This window comes from Apteryx mantelli, chromosome 2 (assembly GCF_036417845.1).
Source record: "Apteryx mantelli isolate bAptMan1 chromosome 2, bAptMan1.hap1, whole genome shotgun sequence".
Lineage (NCBI taxonomy): Eukaryota > Metazoa > Chordata > Aves > Apterygiformes > Apterygidae > Apteryx > Apteryx mantelli.
The window spans coordinates 77,895,912-77,912,772 of record NC_089979.1 but is presented as its reverse complement, the minus strand read 5'-3'; the positions used below and the strand labels follow the sequence as shown (position 1 = coordinate 77,912,772).

The 16,861-nt window shown below is 36.4% G+C and overlaps 1 protein-coding gene across 2 annotated transcripts in view; it reads left to right on the top strand.

The window, feature by feature from the left end:
• Positions 1-16,861, top strand: part of ATP9B (ATPase phospholipid transporting 9B (putative)) — a 177,416-nt gene that overhangs the window by 146,368 nt on the left and 14,187 nt on the right. For both annotated transcript variants that reach the window (XM_067290949.1, XM_067290950.1), the window contains exons 15-19: positions 307-555; positions 10,322-10,483; positions 12,007-12,099; positions 15,238-15,321; positions 15,895-16,065. In XM_067290949.1, coding sequence (XP_067147050.1) covers positions 307-555; positions 10,322-10,483; positions 12,007-12,099; positions 15,238-15,321; positions 15,895-16,065 — 759 coding nt within the window. The remainder of the gene's footprint in view (positions 1-306; positions 556-10,321; positions 10,484-12,006; positions 12,100-15,237; positions 15,322-15,894; positions 16,066-16,861) is intronic.

Genomic DNA, 16,861 nt, shown 5'->3' with positions numbered 1-16,861 from the left:
TCATTTCACCCCTTAATTGGATTCTTTTTTTAATTTCACATTTTTGTAATCTGCCTCTTGAGGGTGTGTATTATTGAAAACTGAGTACAGATGTAGATGAGTAACCCACAGTTACCCATCTGTTCTATAGAAAGGTATGAGGTTCTTATGGATCATAAACTGGAGGAGTTAACAGTAGGTTATATAAAATAAATGGTTTACTGTCTTTATAGTTGAGCAGCCCTTATAAAGAGAACAATGTTAGTATTTGTGTCTTGTTTCCTTTATTGAACTTTATTTTACTGTTCGTTATGTTGGGTCTTAAAGATGCACTCTCAGAACAGTGGAAACAGTACGAGTTCAACACCATCTAGGAAACTTCAGTCTTCTGCTCCTAAAGTCCGCAAGAGTGTCAGCAGTCGAATACATGAAGCAGTGAAGGCTATTGCATTGTGCCACAATGTGACCCCAGTATATGAATCTCGTGCTGGTGTGTCTGGAGAAACAGAATATGCAGAAGTGGATCAGGATTTCAGCGATGAAAATCGAACTTACCAGGCCTCCAGCCCTGATGAGGTTAGTATACAAGAGTTTCTTTTTTTTCTTTCAATATCTCATGACAAATAGGCTCAACTAAGTTCAAAATAACAGAACTGTGAATGACAAATGTTTTGTGGTAGAGTTTCTTTAAGCTTGCTTTTTTGTTTTTTTCCCTTCACAGCTGCTGGAAAGATTGATATTTCTTTATGGCATACATAAAAGTGGTTTCAATTATTTGACTAAGAGGTCTGTGAAGTCAGTGGTTTGGGATCAATACTGTGTATTAGATATCTGAGTATTGCAATTAAAGTTATTAGGTATGTTCTCAGAACATTAACCCGCGTATAAATTGTAGCACATACATTCAAAAGGGTATATGAAACTCTGCTTTGAAAGATGGATAGCCAAGCGCGCTAGCTAGTGACACTACCAGATTAGATTTCTTAACAGAAAAAAGCCTCAAGCCTCAAATACTCTGTAGAAAACCTTTTCAGCTTCAAACTCTAGGCAACTTCATAATCTTCAGGGTTCAATCAAAACTGTATAAACTGTAGCATAAAATTAAAACCCCATTTCAGTAAAATACTTAGCTCCAGTCATGTATTTGACTTCCTTTGAAATCCAAATTTTGAACACATCCCACAGCTTTCAGCGGATCTGACTTACTGTTGTGAGTAGTCCTGTTTTAGGGCCTAAAATTCAGTCTGAAGAGATATTAGGGGAGAGGCACAAAGCAAGCATAAAAATAATTATAGCTCTCTCGTCTTACAAAAACATGTATGTACTCTAGAAAGTAGAGCATTTAGAGGTCAGTTTGCCTCTGAGAGCAAACAGGATGGGGGGTGTCTTTGTCTTGAAGTTCCAGCAGTGTGTGAAGGTTGGATATTCTGGTGGTGATGCAGCCATGGTGGCTTAGCCATAATCAAAACATGCTTTTTTGTAATATATGAAGAAGGGAGTATGTATCTGGAAGCCTGTATATTTTTCCAACCGCACAAATTGATCTAATACAACATAGTATTTCTTTCACAAGCCTTATCTTTCTACAGCTTGGCTGTTATTCTTGGTATAGGTTAGATTTGCACATTTAATACGTCACCATATGTAACATTGATAGAATTTTAGCGATTCAAACTGCAAGCTGTAATTGTTAAAAGTAACAAGTCTGTAAAAAGGTGTGTTTAGGAATGCAACAAATAAAATGAAGTTTATCTTTATGTAGTACCAAACTAGCAGGCATTACATGCATTTCAGATGCTATAAACACAGTACATAGTGTCAGGGATTGTAGAATATAAATAAGTGGCTGGTTCTCAGTGATAAAAAGTGGCAGTTAGATTTTTATTTTTTGGATGGATGTTCTAGGTAGGATTACAGATACTGTTCTTTGGTTAAAATCAATAGTCCGTAATACTTGTATGTATGTATTATGTAATGCATGCGGTCTGCGTTATGAACTGAGAATGCTGGAAGTGTGTGTGTATACACCGGTGGTATACAGTAAACATAATTTGTTATTGTAGTTGTATAATGTTTATTGACTTATATACATATTTATGCATATGTATATATTTTTGTGCATATATATTAATATTGACTGCATATATTAGTTTAATGAGGCTGCAAAGTATTACTAAACCTAACTAAAGACTGCATAAGCAAATACGTAGCTATGAGGATAGGAGGACAGTTAAGGATTAAGTAAACCTTTTGCTTTAAGAGCTAAAGGTATTCCTAAATGAGGCGGAGACATGCAATTGAGAGAGATTGTGAGTTTTTCCTCCCATTTGCCCCTCTCTTCCTGTGTGCTTTTGTATATCCATTCAGTTGTTTGGAACCTGCAAATACTACCATAAAGAGCAATACTCCACCCATATTTGCTAAAGGAAGCAACTGTAAGACTTGAGGATTACGAGTGGTGCCATGGGAAGACAGCAGGGAATTTGACCTTGGAAAAAGGAAAGAAAACTGACAAGTGCAAAGATGACAGATCTGGGACTCAGGATGGAAGGGGAAATGAAAGAGGAAATCGGCAACAAAGAAACTGTTAGATTGCTTCAAATGAAAATGCACAGGTATCCCTTTAATAATGAGTTTTTATCATGTCAACCTGTGCATTTGCATTACATGATAATGAATTGAAATACTTGCCAAACACTTTAGAAGAGACAGCATTAACTTTCCTTTTTGATTCTCAAAGTTAATGTTTGAGATGCTAGCAAAATTATCATATTAAACAAGTATGTTTTAATATAATGGAAAATTGATACTAAATAGAGTCTTATAAAAAGAAGAAGCTACATAAACATCTAAATAGCATAAAAATTACAACATGAAAGCAAAAAGGCTGAGAGTGAAAGATTAGCAGGTCTTTATCATAATTTTTTTAAGAGTTCTATTGATGCAATGTTTGCAAATCACTGGAGCCTAAGGAAAATAATGTAAATGGTTCATTATTTAGCTTATTGAACTTTCCTGCAGTTAGGTTGACGGATGATGCCAATGTTTCCCAATCACCAAAGTACCATTTTAAAAGCATTTTTTATTGAATAAAGTGCTTTGAATATTGCACCCTGGAGCTTTATTTAGGGAAATGGTTCAATTGATGTTTTCTGTTTAACCTCAGCACTGACCTATCACAACATATTTGGTTAATAAGCAACATTATCATTTAATAGACTTAACCAGTTTTATGCATTGTACTTTCTCAACATTACAACTCTATTCTCTTAGATTTTGTTTATGGATCTGGCTTGACTGCAGTCTTTTGAAAGAAGATGTTGTTTGCTTAGTTGTATCTTGCATCATATAATGTTGCATGTTCATGTTACCACCATAACAGATACAGAGCAAAAACAAAGTTTAAGTATAAACTATTCTTCCATGTGGGAGAACACAGGAAACATTTTAATAATGTAATGACAAATACATAAGATATGGTTACTGAAATGACTAGGGGAGTTCATTTGAGATTCTTCATGTCTCTGTGTGTGCGCATCCATATATGGATAAAATACAGCCATAACAAAGTATGCACATTTAGAAGTAGGTACATTCATCATAAAAGATGAATTTATCTATCGTTAGAGTAACCTGAGATACGTAACTGATTTTGTATTCATAATGTGAGCCCTACTTATGCCAGGCTCTTTGTTTCTTATGATAAGTGATCAATATTTCATTTTCTCTGAAAGACTGGAAAGTTTCATTTGTCTGTCACTTGTCCTCTACAGCCATAGCATAGCAAACAATAAACATTCACTGAGAGCTCATTGGGGGCAGGGGGAAACATCTCTTCACCATCATAGGTGTGTGTTCATCTCATCTGTAGAAAGCCAACTAACCTAATGTAATGAACAATCATAAAAGCATATAAACTAAGTAGGTAAAGTAATAAGGTTCAGAGGTCACAGACCCAAGCAGTTCAGGGGCATGCTATGAACAGGAGCCTTTGAAGACCTTTGCTCCCCTTTGGTCAGAAAAGATTGATCAGTCACAATTTTTAATGACTGCTTACTCTCATAAACCAGCTATTTATTGGTTATGCTTTTTCCTGCACTGTTATATTCTCAAGTATTCTGATTCCGGATGTTTGAATATTTAAATACTAGCTTAAAGTGTGGTCAGTTATTTAATTCCAACATTTCTGTCCGAAGACAACAGAGTTGCTAAAATTAATTACAAGGATATGAAGCCAATCATTTAAAAAGACAGGGAAATGATATGCCGTTAGTGAAGCAGCTTTTGTGTTTACAGAAGTGAATCTGTAATGTATGAGACATGTTGTATTGTTTAATTCATTTTATTGTGTGTGCTTATTGAAGCAAGACAAATTGTGTTGTTTTGTCAATGTATTGTGAAAAGCAAATCACTCAGTAGCATAAAACCATCACTTTCATGACCTTCGAGACCCACAAAGAATAACTACTCCATAGCTTGTCTTGAATATTGACTGGCAGTTTTTTCACATGATCAAGCTGTATTTTTAAGTTAATAATTTCATTTTATTTTAATTATGAAGGTTCTTGATGAAAATGGTAGACTGCAGAAGTTACCAAATCATTGTTCAATTAAAAAAAAAAAAAGGGAAAGGAAAAAGAAAAAAGGCAGTGCTGACTGGAAATGTGAACTGTTGAACAATACTGAAAGAAACAGTTGGGATCACTTGGGCTGGGGGCGGGCAGGGGAGGGGGAAATCTCCCCACTTCTTCCCTGTTTCCAAACCGGTAGTATTAAGTTTAAAATACCACACATACCCTGTGTGTCCTCTCTCTCTCTTACATGGCAACCTGATTTTGAAAGTAGATCCTATCGTCTGAAGTGAAGATGCTCTTAATTTACCCTGAGAAAACTGAAGGTTGGTTACATGAGAATTCTTCAAAGAAGTAAAGGTAGCTTAAGAAATTTCTATCCCTAGTCTTTCAGTCTCCCCCACAAATAACTCCCTTATGTATGCCAAAAGCTTCAAAGCTTTTATTTTTGTGGGTCATTTTTCACCTGCAGTCTCAATGGTTCATAGCATGGCTCTGCAATAGCTGTCAGCACAACTCATGGGACTCCAAACTGCTCGATGGGGTGAAAAAAAGTGGTCAACATCAGCTACAAGGAAATGGCTTTTTTTTTTTTTAAGTTGATTTGTTTTTTTTAAAGCTGACTTTACTTCAAAAGAGAATATTGCATCTTGAAAGTGACATTTAATTCATTGTGTACTGTTTTGGGCAACATGTTGTAAAGATATAGAGCAGTTACATGTTTCTGCCAGGGAGCAGCAAGGGCAGGGGTGGCCTGCGAGGAAAGGGGAGCCAGGAGCTGAGCATAAAGCAAGGCTGGCAGAGGCAGTGGCCTCTCTGAAAGGGCTGCGGTCCCACACTATCGAAGTGGGGTACGTGGAACAGGTTCAGTGATGGTCACCAGCCAAGAGCCTAGATCACCATAGAGGACCGTGGTGGTGAGGATAGGTCTGAAGCCAAGCTGGGAAGTTGAGTCAGGATCAGGTCCAGAGACAGTAACCAGAGGCAGCTGCAGTCCAGCGATCACCAGGCAAGTCCACAGGAGTGAGGACGGTCTAAGGGCAGCCAGGAAGCCAGGTCCACCCATCATGGCCCAGGTTGGCAGGGTACGTGGCTGGGTATGGGCATGGCTGCAACGTAGCTCTGGCAGGACCAAGGAAAGGTGCGGGGAGACTCCATGGAGGCTTCTTCTAGCACTTTTTTCATAACAGCTCTTATCAGTGAGCTGGCCTTGAGCACAGCTCTGCTAGGAGGGAAGAAGCATACTGAGGGCCCTGGCAGTTTTGGTCTGAATAGGGGGTTGAATATTGTTTAATAGGAGCACATTGTCGTTCGTTCTTGCCTGATAAAAGGATATCTTTGAGCTGAGTAAGCATCCAGTTTCTGTTTTAGCTTACCCAAGCTAAGAGTTCGGGTTTTTTAACTTCTACTTTCTATCTATATATGGTTTATTATAAAACTCCAAATAATGGATTTGGTTCCTAAGACCAGCTAAGCTCCAAATAGCACAGAATTCAAAGACAGCAGTAATAAGAGGGTGTATATGATGACTTGTGTATTCCAACACTGACTGATGTATCTAAAAGCAAGTGAGAGCAGCCTTAGGCCAGTTTTTTTGGTCTTATGCCAAGCAATAACAGCCCTATAGGGTTGATCCAGTAATTCTGAAGGTCATCAAAATTCAGCAGCGCTTCAAATACCTCACTTTCTGGATTTATGACCGTGTGCCTAAAGGCAAAGGAAGTTTGATTTTTCAAGTGACCATATCAGTTTTTCATCAACTGTGACTTCTTCATACCATCAGGATCCCTAGATGACAAGAAACTAGAGGTAGTTACATTTTCCACAGAGCAAAAGGGCTCAGGGTTGCAATTCCCAAAACTGAAAAGCAGTAAGATACCTGGGTGATAAGTGATATTTCCTATTAGTCCAGAGGAAGCCAGGGAAAATGTTAACCTGAGAGGGAACAAAAGTGCCCTTCCTTGGGTAACTCATTCACCCTCACAGGCAAAGGTCAAGAGAATTCGGAAATGGACTTGGAGTCGGGCTGAATAAGGGGTAGACCCTTATATATTGATTGAATAGTCTAAAGCCATATAACACCACTCCAGAGAGAAGCAAACTCATGTTATTTGATAGGGCAGGTAGGTACTTAACTCCTTAATCCTCAAAGTTGAAAGTAGATAAAGATATGGCTGTTCCTTTACAATCCATTGGACAATCTATTTTATCTTGTACATCAGCCTTAATTCTGACTATTGACTTGTGTGTGTAGATGTTTTAACTTGATATCCATCACATAATTATATTATTTTAATAGAGGTTATTAAATAAGAAATATAGGCTAATAGAATTTTATATAAAAGATTGTTTCCTTAAAGAAAACACACACACAGAGGAGAGTTGGCCACATAGTTGAAAAATGATCATTTAGAACGCAATTGGTTTCTCATGAAATGAAATATAGTGAGATTTTTGTAGCTCATCAATTTACACATTTTTTAAAGTTTTTGTTTTAAAATTATTGATTAGTATTTATTTTAGGTTAAAGTCAGTCTAATGTTCTAATTAAATACGCAATCTTAATCCTTGACAAGAATGATGGCTTTTGTTCTGTGCTCAATGTAGGATTTATGAAGTCCTTAACTACACATTTCCTTGTCTTTAATAGGTGCTTAGGTTTTGTGACTGATGAAATAGGTAACTACAGCATTATCACTTAACAAGCTTGTGCGTGCTTCATAGAACTTTCTAGAAACTACCAGCATTATTTATATACTGCATTTTTTTGTTTTAGTTCAGTAAATGAAATATTTCTAAGCAGATGGGTTGGTTATGTTCCCAGACTATTGAAATAGTGTGCAAGGTCAGTAATGACAGTGTTTCTGAAGTTTCCCCTCTTCATGCCTTGCTCCAGGCAGGCTTGCTTCTCCAACAACTGAGGTAGGCACACACTTCACGCTCAGAAGAAGCTACTGAGCTGGTATTAGTGTTAAATTAACCAGTCGAGTTAGGATGCGGATCTCTCGGTTGTACAGTTGCTTCTTTGCCCGCTAGTTGGGAGAGTTTCCTTGTGAAGTCTCTGAATTTTACTTTGAATAGAAATATCTGCTGTGGTAATTAGTTTAATGTTTTGGGCTGTACACTATGGCAGCTCTGAGGTGCTAGTGGCTGCGTGTGGAGAAAGAGTGTTGACGAAGATAAGCAAAGCTCAACGGCAGCCATGTGTTAAAATAGAAAGATCTGAACGGTTTGGGGTAAAAAAACGCTGAACAAGGTATGTTTCTCTAACTTCTGTCAGATATGTTGGATAGCCATTTCAAAATGCTCATGGCAAATACTTGCTATCTTCATTCATAATGTGGAAAAGTCACTTTGAGTTTGTCGTGTCAGAGGTGGGTGACTGATTTTACCCTTTGGGTGGCTGCTAAGGAAGGAAATAAATAATGAGATACAAGCCACAGAGCTCTCATTGACTCTGTTACCAGTCCCAGCAGCAAAATGGTAGCATCTCCAGCTAAGTCTTTCCTGCATGCCTAATCCTCGGTTGCTTTATATTATTCCATTGAATATGTCAAAGTCCTGGGGAAGCCACAGCTGCTGTGTTTACCTGGCATTCTTAGGGGTTCTTGATGCTTTCACGCTAGATTGCAAGACAGTTTTATTGTAAGGTTTCAGAAGAGCATTGAAGAGAGGGGGGATATGCTTGTAGAGAGGAAACCTCACAAAAAGAGTTTTTCAGAACATCTTTTCTGAGCACTGTACAGCCATTCAGTATGTATGTATTTGTTCAATTTTTATAATTTGGTTTTTCATGCCATCAGCAAAATACAAACTTTTATATATGTGGTACTCTAAAAACTTCAGATATTTAATGCTAAGGCTTGGCTATGTTGTTCTGGATGCTGTGAAAGTCTAGCTGCTCTGACGCATTCTGAGTGACTGGAGCCAAAGTCAACTTAATGTGTTGCTCTCAAATTTGTTCAGTTGCCTTTTAGGCATCCATTTGACTCTGGAGCCTTATTGACCACTTCTGCTATGGTATTTGCCCTGATCAATTTGAAAGAGAAAAAATTGTACGCCAGGTATAAGAATCTAAAATGACTCTGCTACAAAATGCTAATTCAAATGGTTGGTGAAGCCAAGCATAAACGAAATAATAAACAGATGTGAGTCACCAAATATAGAACACTTAAGTCCTAGCTTGCAAAAGGGCACAAATGAGATGATAGGGTATTAGTAGAAAGATGCAATTTACAGGTCAGAATGTAATAGTAACCTTTCACTGTGAAAATTGAAAATTAACCTTGGGAGTATTGGATCACTTACAGCTTATATGGTACTTTTATTGAAGAAGAAAAATGTCTAAAAAGACTTTTCCTGTGATTTTTGGATTTAAAATTGATGTGTTTTTTAAAGTGTACTCCTTTTTCTTTCTGTGTCTCAGTTTTCATTTGTTGGTGCCTACACTGACACAGTTACAGGAAGAAAAATAAAAGGAGCACACTACTACTGACCTGGGTTTCTTAGGGGTTCACTCAGCTTTGTTTTATTTTATTTTATTTTCTTCCTCCTATTTTAAACTTTTGTAAGAAGCTACATGGTGATTTACTCACTTCGGATCAAATTCTCGGCAGGCCTTAGTCGTCATGACTGTTGACCTTACCTGAGGATTTTACCACTGGCATCTCTTAACAGCCTGCTTGATTTTAATTTTTCTCTCCTCTTTCTCCTACCTGAGATTAACAACAGAGGCAGGTTCCATAAAATTTGTTAGCTTTCATTATAATTATCTTTTTATTTCCTTAAAAATCTGGTATCTGGTAGTGATTAGCATTTGGAAAAATAAAAACAGAACTGAGGAGGAGAAATTTGTTATCAGAAACTGCCCATTCAGATATGGAATATGGCTGGTATATAAACTAACAGTAAAAGCAATTTTCCTAAAGTATTAATTTTTTTGAAGGAATAAATCCAGTGGTGGTGATAACATTTTTAAAATAGCTACTGCATTATTTAAAGAATAACATGGAAGAAAAAAGCTAAATGTCATGCACTTTTGAGCAGCAAAATAAAAAAAAAATTATGGATCACTAACGTATGCACTTAAGATGCCATGTAATAGTAATTGATAGTGACTATTACGTAATGCAGCTTTTCTGGGTTAGTAAAAGGGACATTAACAAGCATGTATGTGGGATGCAGAATTGTAAAAGTTAGGTTTCCATGCCATTTGATATGGCAAGAATGCAGCTATAGTGTTTGACACAAAAAGTAATAAAAAGATGCAAGTGAAGGAAGTACACTGAAAAACTGTAAATAAGATCCTTTATCCGTTTGCATATTACAGATTCTAAATTTGCATATAATTCTAGATCTAAATAATGTTTTATGGAAATGGTGCCAAGGTCTTTTACTTAGATGGTGGCACAGAAATTATATTACTATTTTTGCAGAAATTCTACTGGTTGTCCTTTAAGTATAGTTGAATATAAGTCTGCTTTTTGTATAAAAACTGTAATATCTGAACAACATATTCTGAACACCTGATTGGCAGGATAAAATAAGTTTTCCTATTCTTCATAAGAATCTTTAAGTTTTCTGTAAAAAAAATATTCATTTGAAGTATTAAGGTTTTGTATTCAGACAGCTGCTACTCGTGGGGGCTTTTTCTGGATCTTTGGAAGAGTTTTGACTTTTGCCCTAGCAACAGTTGTTTGACTTCAACCTAATTTACATAAGGGTATGATTGACTTTTCACACTTAAACATGTCTTTTCTTTCTTGTTTTAGGTAGCTCTGGTACAGTGGACAGAGAGTGTTGGTCTTACGCTAGTTAACAGAGATTTGACCTCAATGCAACTGAAGACCCCTGGTGGACACATTCTGACATACTATATTCTGCAAATTTTCCCCTTCACTTCTGAGAGCAAGCGCATGGGGATCATAGTTAGGGTAATTTTGTTTGTTTGTTTGTTTCTCAAAAAATGTTTTTACTGAATGTTTCTCAAAGTAAATCTTAAAATAAACTTGACACTTCAGGGAAAGATTTTCAAATGGAAAGAACACATTTGACATAAATACATGTGAAGTACTAGGCAAGCTGTGGTAGAAAATTCAGGCTAACCTGATGTTGCAGAAAGCTTTGTAAAGGACAAATTTTTCATTCTCATTGGAACGTGCCGTTTTCAGTACTTCATGCTCAGGCTCTGATGCTGTAAGTTGCCTTTAAGCATTCATTTTTAATTTCGCACTTGTTGCTTTCATGCTTGTATTCAAGTTTGGAGTTTGGGAGTGTAAAGTATACAATATGTTGCTTTATCAAGTGTTAAGCTAATGGCTAAAATTTATTGTAATAGTAGTTCACATCTTTATATACTACTGCTGCTGCGTTTCCAGACCCAGTACGGATACCTGAACTGGTGTGCATATGCAGCACAACTCCACAGGGTCTGAGATTTGCCAGGTATGTGTTTAGGTGTCTGTCAGACACCCAGATGAGAGCACAATAATGACCATTAAAACCTCAGGTACAAGGAAGCCACCACACCATGCTAGAAAGAAGGAATTTTTAAACCTCTGTGAATGATTAAGCCTTGCGCGCTCCATACTTTTTTCTTCTTCCTACCTAAAATCAGGCCCTGCAGCAGAACAGCTTCAAACAGCAGTTAGATGACAGAGATCATTGCCTAGTCGCAGTTAAATAGGTGCCAAGTTCATCCCATTCCATCTTTGCCAGCAGATGGCAAGCCAGGCATGCCATCCCTCTGGGGTACTGCAGGCAGAGTGTACGCCTGCTCGAGTCTGGAGAGAGATTTTGGCACATCTGTGTTTCATTACGTGTGGGTGGCACTAATAGCATGTTTGGCAGTGTGGTAAAGACGTTTTTCAGATATTCTAAGGAGCTTGCAGATCGGATGAATCCATCCTTTCAGCAATAGACCATACATCAGAAGCTCCTGATTCACATACTTGTCTGAGTGTAAATTCTCTGCATAGGCAATGAATGTTTCATCATTAAAAATGTCTGTCACGTGTTGCACTACTCAGTTATTTGTTAACTTTTAATTACTTAAGTATTTCAGAAATACAAGGTGAGCTTTCTCCTGAAGTGTATGTATTATATGCTGTAAAAGAAACAAAAATATTTCAGTCATTCGAATGGACATAATAGTGATATTTTAAAATTTAGAAAGGGCAGACGTTTTAGAGATGGTCAGATCCTGTTACTCAAACTGACTTCAGTTAAAACTGGTCCTCTTATATATCAGAAAGTGTAGGAAATAAGCATCTCAATGGATTCAGACATGTCAGTGGAAATATTAACATCAGGTAAAAATTATCTACCTCTTTGCAAAGTACTTCACATCTTTCATAATTGGTAAGCCATTGACTACTACAAAAGAAAAGGTTATTTGTAGGTAATTGTTTTGATTATATAGACAGCTTTTTTTCCTATTTGTTTTGTAAAATTTTAGGATGAATCTTCAGGAGAAATTACATTTTACATGAAAGGTGCAGATGTTGCAATGTCCACTATTGTACAGTACAATGATTGGTTAGAAGAAGAGGTAAGAAACACAATCAGAATTTATTTTGGTTTGTGGAGAAGCAGCTGAACACTATACTTTGTGTTTCAAAAAAAATTTATAATAGAAATATGTAATGAACATATGGAGTGTGTTGTGGGGTTTTTTTCTACACAAACGTTAATGGAATAGGTTGGAAAAAGAAGATCATGAGCCAATGTAATAATGAGTTTTGAAGTTCAGTTGTATATATCTTGGGTTTTAAAGAATGAGAATTGTTTCCAATTCTTGTATTACACATGAAAAGGTAAAGCTAGCAGGCATCACAGAACCACTACTTAAACCAAGAAAATTTTTTCATTGACTGACTTTTTACATAAAACCTAATTACTTATGAGAAGTATTCTATTATAAACCTATTTGTTGCTAAATGCCCTTTTATCCAGCTCTACACTGAATTATTTCTATGAATTATGAAGTTCCATAAGGGATATAGCCAAACTGAAATAACTTTTGCCACATTTATTAAATTTAATGTAATTTAATGTAAAATAGCTAGTGACTGAATTTCAGAACTGATTATTTTTCACTGTGTGGCTGTAGTAGATACCAGTAATCATCTTTCTTTAACCCTACATGCAGACAATATGTTAATACAATGATTACACTATGCATGTTCATAATGGTATTGGCAATATGAATCAATATCTGCTGCAGGGCAGTTTGATTTATTCAGGGACATGAATAAATTAAACTCCCTCAAGACCTAGCAAAATGTCATAAAAATTACTTTTGGCGATAATGATACCCAATTAATTGTAAAATACTTGTTTAATTTATTTAGCTTTATGAGGTCAAATCAATAAGTGTTTTGCACTAGACAGCCTTCTTTTCATTAAGACAGAAGTTATCATGCTATTTAAGACTATTCTTAATGTTTAAGATCTTTTACTAATGTCAGATATATTTTCTACCAAAAAAAGAGAAATTTTAGCTCTGTGACATGCCTTAAAAATAATTTTAATGTATTTTAAAATTTCAGCCTAAAAGAATTTTTCTACAAGTTGACTGGTTTACCAATAGCACACCACTTTATTTGGGGGAGCTGAAATGTGATTGTTCATCCTTCTGTTTGTAGCTACTCCAAATGTATGAGTAGATTTGTAAATGTTAGAGGTATTTTGCCACATCTTGTCATAGGATGGCTTTTGTTATTCACAATATATTATTTAGTGCTTTGTTCTGCCTAGCTGGTGTTTGCAGTTATCTAGAAGTAACATATTCAGCCCTTCACAGTGTACCTTAAGGGTAGGCGACAGTGCTGATAACTAAGGGTTGTGCCAGTGATAATTCAAATACATCCCACTCGCAGCATATTAATCTCCTGTGTAACTAATGCAAATATCCGTGAGAAGAATTAAGAGAATGTGGAAGACTGGTGGTCGACTGTAAGGAGGGGTGAGGGGAACATGAATCTTTTCAGGAATGAAGTAATTAGATGTCAGTGAAAATGTAATCTGATATGTAATCTTACTTTCCCTTGGAGTATAGAATAAAACCGCCTACCTGTAGCTGGAAAAAGTAGAATCCGCTTCAGTTTCTGTTAGTTTTAACACATATTACAGGGTTAACTTTGGCAAAGTAATCTTGCTCTGTTTGTATAGAGTGAATGACTACAATGAAGTGATTCTGAACAAAGTTTAAGATAATATTTTCCCAGCTGGCAATCACAAAAGATTAAATTTTCCCCCCATCATCACCTTTTCTAATTCCATCTGAATGGAACAATCCAGCACCTCTGCTCAGAGACAAAGGCAAAAGGCAAAGTCTTAGGAGCTGGTTTAGGTTTCTTTCTTGTAACTCCTATACCTAGGATTAAAGAGAGACTTAGCTAAAATTTTTATGGAGACTCTTTCCCTTGAAAGTTGCATTATATACTGTATGCAGCTGCTGTTATCATGTTTGAGAAGCTAGATGCAGGTAGCCCTGTATTTAAAGGAGTAAGCTTCAACTTTTTTTCTCAGATGTATATTTGCATGACTTCAGGCAACCAGATTTCAGATACTATTCTCTAGAGTCAATTAAGAATACAGCATTTTTGTACTTATGGTGTGTTTGCCCATCTTTTATGCCACAGAGTTCCTCCAGAATAGCCTACAAAGAAGTTTAAAAACAAAAAAAAATTTGTTTGCTTCCCTGAAATTCTGCATGTTGCTGAATATCTGCTTTTTGATTTTTCTTTTTTTGTTTTTTCTATTACATGTATTTGTGTCAACTTTTTTTTGTTCCAAAAATTCTCTGGGGTCTGCATTATCTCAACATTTCTGAGTTTCACAATTGCCTATGAACTTTCTAGTTCATAGAAAGCTTTCTAGTCATTCATTGATATGTGTAGACTTGTGGGGTGCTTACTTTGAAACAGGTATACATGGTATTTGCTATGCATCTTCTTCCAGTTCAATAAGTTATCATTTATTGATATGTTCTGATTATAGTATTTTAGCCAGTTTAATTCTTCAACTGAGTTCATGAGAGAGAGTATCAAATACTTTTCCTAGTAGTTAATCCACAGAGTTCCAAATCATTTATGTGCTTTACCTTGACCAAGAGCAAGGCATGTTTTAGGGTGGACCAGGTATCAGATTGAATTAAAATCAACACATGTAGCCACGTAAGAAAGCAACATCATCACTACAGCACAAAGTCCAGCTTTCTTAATAAGCTGGTGGTAGCATGAGAGTTAATACCCATCTTCTGTCTTTCCCACAGAATGGTTTAGCGCTGACAGTCCTATGCTCTTTGAGTGCTGAAAGATGTCTTATACTGTTAGGAGGAGACTGATTAGTCTCTTTAGCATTTCTCTGAATGTTTTTCTCAGACAACTATTGTAGTTAGGGGCAAAAGGGTTGAGGATTACATGAAGTATGCTCAAGAAGTTTCTCAAACTGAATTACTCAATCAAAATGTACCACTAAGGGAAGTCCTTACAAATTAACTTAATGTTTTCTCTCCATATACTGGTTGGAAACCATTTTATCTAGTATTAAAACTAATTTAACAGACTAAAGAAACCCAGAATGTTATGGTACAGATATCCCCTGTTAGCATGTAGTATGAAACATTTGTACAATATAGACAGTTAAATATTTGCATGATTATTCTATATTTTGATCTGTTTAGTGTGGTAATATGGCACGAGAAGGACTGCGTACTCTGGTTGTTGCCAAAAAATCACTGACTGAAGAACAGTACCAAGATTTTGAGGTATGAAGGGATAGAATGATCAATATTACTAGCACAGCTCTTTTGCTTTGTCATATTTAGATACTTCAAGGGGAACACATATTTTTTTTCATTCTATTAAGATGGCAAGAAAGAAAACTCATATTTAAAACATTGATAATTATAGTATGCTGTCTATTGCAGATTTTGTCATTCATTAGTAACTCTGCAGTCATACATAGGATACTGTTTAGCTTTATTACGTGTTTGGATTATATTTTCCCAGAAGATAGTCTAATGCTAATTCTGTGGCTTCAGTGTTGCCTAAAAATCTACTGGCCCTCAATAATGAGGGCAGTTGCTGCTGTGCTGCCTAATTTAATAGGTCTTCAGAAGGCCTATCTCTCTTGAGATAACTTGCAGAAAAAACATGAATAACTTTTACAGTATGTAAAGTAAAATTCACTCTTTAAGACACGTTCTTTCTTAAAAATATTTAAATACAAATATATAGCCTGATGAATCCATATTATAACTAATGGATAAACTGGATGTATACTTTCCTTTTAAGTCACAGCAATGTCTTTCTAAGTGGTTTTGTGTTTGTGCAAACAGAGTCGATATAACCAAGCAAAGTTAAGTATACATGACAGAACCCTGAAGGTTGCTGCTGTTGTAGAGAGTTTGGAGCGCGAAATGGAGCTGCTATGTCTCACTGGAGTAGAAGATCAGCTGCAAGCAGATGTTAGACCAACTCTAGAGATGTTAAGAAATGCTGGAATAAAGGTACTAAATGCATGTTGCTGACATACAGGTTATCATTTATTAACTTTTTTTATGCAGATAAGTGAATTATATCTGTATACAGTCAGGTTCATACCAAGCAAGAACTATGCAAAGTCATAAGTATGTTCTGGGCATACGCTAATGGAAACAAATAGACATTATATAGGAAGTTCCCTTGTCCTCCACAGATTTCATTGCAGAAGCTTGCTTCTGTAGGAAAACCACCAATAGAAGAATGTATGCAACTTCTGTCATTTCTCTTCTTACAGCTTACTACAGTAAGCTTTCCTATTTGAAATTTATATAAAGGAGTTTGGCACAAGATTCATGTAACACTTTTCAGATTTGGTACTCGTAAGAAGTCTCAGCAAAGATCAAAAGGATGAGTTATTTGAACCAGAGTTTAGAACTACCCTTGGAGTTTCTTCGGGTCAGATTAAAGGCTGCAATGTCAAAGTTTTGCACCAGAGGCTGTGCTGTGTTTGCAGTGCTTTGCTCTTAGGCAGAGCATGCTAGAGTGCAGTCAGTGACACATTCAGAAGTAATAGATTTATTTGAGAGAGGGTCTGAAGTAAAGATATGAGGAATATTTATTGACTGAGAGGGGTGGGTAAGATTATATAAATTCTCCTTGATGTAGAGTGCCAAACTCTTCGTGCAGAAAGGATGTGTTGACATTGCATTGGTTAAACTGAATCAGATACAAGTTTGTTTTGCTTGAAGAGGTCATTTTGCTTTGCAGGGAGGAGAGGAAACCTCCCTATAGGTGCGAGAACAGCAGACAGAGGCTTGTGGT